Source organism: Phocoena phocoena, chromosome 19 (assembly GCF_963924675.1).
Source record: "Phocoena phocoena chromosome 19, mPhoPho1.1, whole genome shotgun sequence".
Taxonomy (NCBI): domain Eukaryota; kingdom Metazoa; phylum Chordata; class Mammalia; order Artiodactyla; family Phocoenidae; genus Phocoena; species Phocoena phocoena.
The window spans coordinates 46,067,701-46,073,700 of record NC_089237.1 but is presented as its reverse complement, the minus strand read 5'-3'; the positions used below and the strand labels follow the sequence as shown (position 1 = coordinate 46,073,700).

The 6,000-nt window shown below is 53.5% G+C and overlaps 1 protein-coding gene across 1 annotated transcript in view; it reads right to left on the bottom strand.

The window, feature by feature from the left end:
* Positions 1-4,209: 4,209 nt before the first annotated feature.
* Positions 4,210-6,000, bottom strand: part of NXN (nucleoredoxin) — a 139,858-nt gene continuing 138,067 nt past the window's right edge. Inside the window, exon 8 of the mRNA XM_065897122.1 lies at positions 4,210-5,855. Within this exon, the coding sequence (XP_065753194.1) occupies positions 5,673-5,855 (183 nt within the window). The 3' untranslated portion in view covers positions 4,210-5,672. The remainder of the gene's footprint in view (positions 5,856-6,000) is intronic.

Genomic DNA, 6,000 nt, shown 5'->3' with positions numbered 1-6,000 from the left:
TAAAATGATTACAGGGGAAGCAAATGGTGGTGAAGTTGTTTGCCTAGTGATGGAAATTAGCCATCTGGAAATTCTTCTCAGTTTCGAGGCCAATATTTATGTCACCATTTCCCCAGGAGACAGGATGAAAACTGAGCAGTATATGACAAGTAAAACACATTGCTTGGCTGAAAGAGAAGCCTTCAGAAGGTTGGCCAAGCTGCCCCTTGCTTTTGTGTTGCATGTGGCTGTAATGGTGATTTCTGCCACAAGGGGGCAGTCACGCCTCAACCACTCCCAACCCTGAAGGGAAGGGTGGGGATTTTTCCTGGATATAACTTGTGAAAGAGGATGGAATCAAAAGTCTCCCTCCACCACAGTGGGCCTTTTACAAGCTGTTTGTGCTCAGAGGTGCTAAAGTTGAAGACCCACCCACGTTGTCATTCATTCTCAGCAGAATCTGAAGTATAGAACATTGGACCAAAAACTAGGGAGGAAGTGGACAGAAGTGGGAAGCAGCTGCCTCAGAAAAAACTAGCACATCTTTTCCCCTTGAATGGAGCCTCTGGGAAAGCAGCTCTGGACTAATGCTGATGTCCCCAGGTGCCTGGAACTCACACTGAGAACCCACTGCCTCGCCCCGTTTAGAGTTTCAGGGCAGGGGAGGCAGAAAGGTCCTCTTCCCTCCCCCAGCCGTGGCTACTAGCTCATGTTAAGAGTCTCAGTCATTGAGGCCCAGAGGATAAACAGACCTTGGGGGACTGGTTTCCACTGGGGCCTTCTACCACCTGCCCCAGGGCTATTAGCAACACCCGATGTCACCAAAAGCTGAACTGCTCCACTTCTGTTGTTCCACCACACGAAGACTCCAGGATCAGCACCTCGCCCAGGGTTCCCCGACTGGTGCTGAAAACCACGGCTGTGCTGTGGGCCCCTCTTGGCCAAGCCGCCTCCACCCACTGTGGGAGCAGAACTGACCGGCCCACCTGAAAAACGTGTTGTAAAGGACACACTCACGTAGATACCTTTAAACTCCAAGATCTCACGTCCTCTGCATCAGTGAACACGCAAAAGAAAGAAGCTAGAAGCCAGATGTGCTGCTGTGGGTGACTGACAGTCCCTGAACCAGGGTCCTGCGTTACCTTGCAGCAGCTGCAGGCGCTCATGGCCTCAGGAAGCCAGGCCGCTGCTCAAAGGCCAGGTACTGAAAATGTGCATACATCACGCATGGTAGCAGCTCTGTTCTTCACATGTTTAGTAGGGAAGAGCAAGTTTTTTCAACTAAGGTCTCATAGTTGGAGAAGACCATCACCAAAGCTGATCCTTCCTCCAAATGCAAGAAGAGAACTAAGGTTGGGGAGAGACGTGGCTGCAGCAGGGTCTGGCCTCCCAGCCACCCTTGCACCTCTGTGACCCCAGGCCGGCAGAGTGGCTTGACTGGCTGGGGACTGCGTATCCTCTGATATCAAACGAGATCTGTTTGGGGGGACTGGGTCCTAATCATGCCTCCTCCCACATCCCACTTGTAGCCCGTGTGGGTGACTGACTTGTGTGAGGCAAGAGCGCCCAGGAGTCAGACCTGAGACTGGCTGCCTTCCTGGGGCTGCACACTGGCCTACAGGCCTGGGGACAGACGCTTTCATGAGGTGGCACATTATTGCATGGAAACCCTACAGCCCCGCAGAACAAGTCCTACCCAAATCTAGTCACACATTTCCTGACTCGGGAAGTGTTCCAGAAGGCCAAGAGGGTGAGGCATACTTAGGCTGAAAAATGCAGCAGTTACTTCTCTTCATGCTTTCACACTTAGGCATACCTAGAATGTCCTGATGTCAGATCTACTACTCTCGTAGAAGAAGTCCCGGCCATAGAGTAGAGCCAATATAAGATTTTCCTACATCCGAGCTTTTTGTTTCCTGGAAAATATTCTACCCTTCACACATACACCACTTGCTAATAATGAACAATCAATAATGAGGCGAGGGGCTTCCCTGGTGGCACAGTGGTTTAGAGTCCACCTGCCGATGCAGGAGACATGGGTTCATGCCCCGGTCCGGAAAGATCCCACATGCCGCGGAGCGGCTGGGTCCGTGAGCCATGGCCGCTGAGCCTGCGCGTCCAGGCTCCGCAACGGGAGAGGCCACAACAGTGAGAGGCCCGCGTAAAAATAATAATAATAGGGCGAATAGACAACAGCCGTTTGTCCCCAGAGCATTTTCCCTTGAGCAGCCTGCTTGGAGGAAAGCAGTGGGTGCTCTCGTCCCTGTTGGTGTCAGCAAAGAGGGACTTAGGTTTGAGTGCTCACTGAACACAGCTGCTTCTGGACAAATGAAAGATCCTGAGCTCCGGGCTGTCCTCGGTTCATACCGCAGCACCGGAGAGAAGCTGCAGGGGCACTGCTGGACCTCCCACGATCCACACCGCCACAGCCGCCGCGCTCAGCTCCTGCTCCCAGCGGGCAAGGGGCCTGGCTGAGGGGGAGGCGACAGTGAACAGAATGCTTGCGTGACTGGAGGCGCTGGACCAGCTACTCGCTCTGGCCCCTCCCAGGGCTGCCACTCCAAGCCCGCGGGCCTCTCCACGTGTACACGCACACGCGTGTGTAGTGCTCCTCCTCCGATGACCTCATTGGGTCCAGCTGCTCCTGGACCACGTTCTACTATGTCTATCACTGCAGAATTCCGTTTGCTGCCCTGGAACAAGGCCGCAGGAGGAGAGAACAGCTTTTCAGTGGCTTTAATTAGGCAACAGGAAAAAACACAGTCTGGCTGAAAATTACCACTTGAAGCTTGGCTGATGCCAGAAAAGCAGAACAGGCTCCCTGCGCTTGGATGAGCGAGAGTCATTGATTGCGAGGACACACTTGGAGCGGGGGTAGCAGGCAGCCCCCTCACTTCTGGAAAAGAAGCTGATTCTCAGTCGCCCTCTGGCCTTTATACCTGCCGCTGTACATGCCAACCCCACACACATACTTTTTTCTTCAGCAGATCTTTATTGTTGGGGACAGGTAAAAAAAAAAAAAAAATCTCATCTCTGTTGTGAAAATGGGTAGAGTCGGATCTGGAAGTCATTGTGGTGAACACAGATCTGGAACCCCAGGGTGGCATTTTTACAGCCACCATCCTGCCTCATCAACCTGCAGGACATGGTTTCCCTTGCTGCTGGCGGAAGACCTTGAGTATGTCACAGCTGGTGGTTTAACCTGCTTCCGATCAGCGCCAAGAATTTTAAGATATTTTGGAGCTGCTTAGTGGGAATTAAGATGCCACCCACTTCGTCTGCTTCAATAACCTTTAAGATCTCTCGCACTATAGAGACCGGGATTTTTCACTGGTGAGGTGATCCTCCCCCAGCATTTTTCCCCCAAAGTTGCCACCGTATAAAACAAAAGCACCTTTTTGGCAAACCTTCCCATTGATCTTAACCTCCACACCCCCCTCCAGAAGGGGAATTCTGGTGTCAAGGGTCCAGTTGACATTAGTGGCAAGTAGTTTAGTCAGCCCTGTATGGACCGTAGAAGGATCAAAAATGACCTAATTTTTCTGCTGCAGTGACTTGCGAGGAGGACTCCTCAACTGGACTTTGTTTCTTTTGCCCCAGAAGGTTAAGTAGTTGCTAAGAGAGACCACCTTTGTTCCAAGGCCATCATGGTACAGGGCACAGACAGAAATCCCGACCATCCTCCAAGTGAGGGTGACCTCCCCTCGTCCCCACACACCCCGCCCCCCAGGGAGACACTGGCAGGGCTCCCAGAGCAGCCCCTAGCCCTAGGACGGAGCTAGGTTTGAGAGCCTCCAACTACTGCCCCATTCTTCACAGGAGGACCCGTGCTGGGCTCCTTGTGTTTCTCCAACTGGCCTTCTCAGGCTTCTGAGCACGTGTTCCCGTGAAGGGGGGGAATGAACACGTGTCCACAAGGATGTCTGTAACCTGAGACTCCACCCCCTGCAACAGCAAGTCAAACCCGGAGAGGCGGTGGCCAGAGCTCCAGCGGGGGACCTGCCTCTGACGCTCTAATCCAAACGAGAATCCCGGCTTCCAGAGGATTCGACAGATGACCACGTTAGGGCTTGGTTCTCAAAAATTCTGAAACACAGCTGCCAAATATCCGGTGAAAGTCAAGAGGATCTTGTGTGTCCCCCGCCCCCCCCCCCCCCCCCGCCACTGGCCACCCCATGGAGCACAGCACAAGCCAAAAGATTTTTGTTACGAAGGACAGGAATGGCCAAGTGGTTGATAACGTCCAGAGATGCCTGTTTTATTTCTTACTAGGTGACTGCATTTCAGGCTGGTAACAGTAACAGTCTAATTACCAACTAAATTTGCACCTCTGAACTACAAATCAGCAATCCCACTCAGCAAGGAGCAACATGTCAACAGCTAATTGGAGGGGGCTGGGTTTTCCAAATAAATGGTCTTGATTGGCTGTGAGTGGAGCCAGGGGTGAGGCCTGAGATTATTTTAAAGGCCCTGACTTCTGACTGAGATAGGCTGAAACCCTGTGAGGCCCTAGGCAAAGCCTTCCATCCCAAATCCTAAGAGCACAGCTGTTAGCTTCCCTTCTGTGGTCAGTTCAGCCCAGACAAGGAGCTGAGCTGGGCCCGGCAGAGCGGACCCAGGGCCTACTCTTAGCTGACCTGTCTTTGGCCTGCACTCCCACCTCAGGGCACAGCCCTTTCTGTAGGTTCTTAGGAAAAAGCTAGGCTTCTGGTAATTTTTTGGTCTCTTTTAAGTTCTGCTTTGAGAAGAAAAGGGAATGCAGGGGTAACCAAGGGTGGGCAAGGGCACCTCAGCAGAGCTCCAGCGGCCCCAGGCCCAGAGCCGGGCTGAGTCAGGTCTGAGCTGGTGAGCGGTGCTCCTCCGGGAACACAGGACCACCGCGTCTTCTTGGGAAGATGTCCAAGGGGGAGAACTTAGTAACAACATTCCAAGATTGTAGGAGCTGTTCATCTGAGAAGGTAGAAACTGGGAGAAGGTCAAGATCAAGGAAGAAAGAGCTAGAAGGAAGGAATGAGCAGCTCCTTCTTATCACATGGGAGGCGCTCCATCAAAGTAAGCAATTAGTACGTGAATCATTACCGTAGCTACTCTCTTCCTCACCAGAAAAGAACACAAACTTCCTCTGAGGGCTGGAGAGCCCCTGCCCAAGAACCAGCTGACAAGCTGGTGTTTTTCCCTCAGACCAAGGCAGACCAAGTCACTTAGGAAAGGACGTCCTCGCCAGCAGCTCTGCACGGGGCCTCTGCGGCTGCCGCCCTCTCCCTGCTCCACCCGCCGCGCGTGCGCCTCTGAACCCTCGGGCTCTGCACGTACGTGCCGGCACCTAAGGCAGAGCCAGAGCACCGATGCTCTGTCCCTTGGTGCCCACTTGACAGAAGAACACCCTGGCAAATACCTCACCAAGAGCTAGGGACCAAGAGAACGCTGCAGTCCCAGTTCGGGCCGGGTTATGCCAGCCCCGCGAATCCCAAGCAGAGTCTCCAAACACGGAGGTTCTTCTGCTGCTGGAGAGGATGCGCACCCTAGGGTGCTAGCTGAGGAGTTAATGCAGAAAACAAGGCACCACAGAGAGGTTGGACACTTGGGTTGTGTGATTCGGGACACCCTGGAAAAGTCCAAGGGTGGAGGGAAGGGCGGGGGAGGGGGAGGAGAAGAATGCGTTTTAAATAACATCCCGGGAAGCGGGAGCCCGACTAGATGGGCTCTGGTTTGAGCTTTTCTGCTAGGAAGTCATTCACAAAGGCCTCCACAATGGCAGGGGTGATCTCCTCCACGTCCATCACGTACTTGGCCCGGGCTGACATGTCCAGAATGGTGAGCAAAGGGGCAGCCTCGGGCAGGTTGGTGTAATCTCGCAGGGAGTCGGTCATGTCATCCTGGAAGTCACCGGAGGGAAAGAAAACCAGTAAGTTTCCAAGAAAGAGGGTAGAGAGTCCCCTGGGCCCGGACTCCCCAGATGGCCTAGGGATGGAGCCATCACATCATCCTGGAGCGAGGCCAGCCTCCAGGAAAGATGGGCTC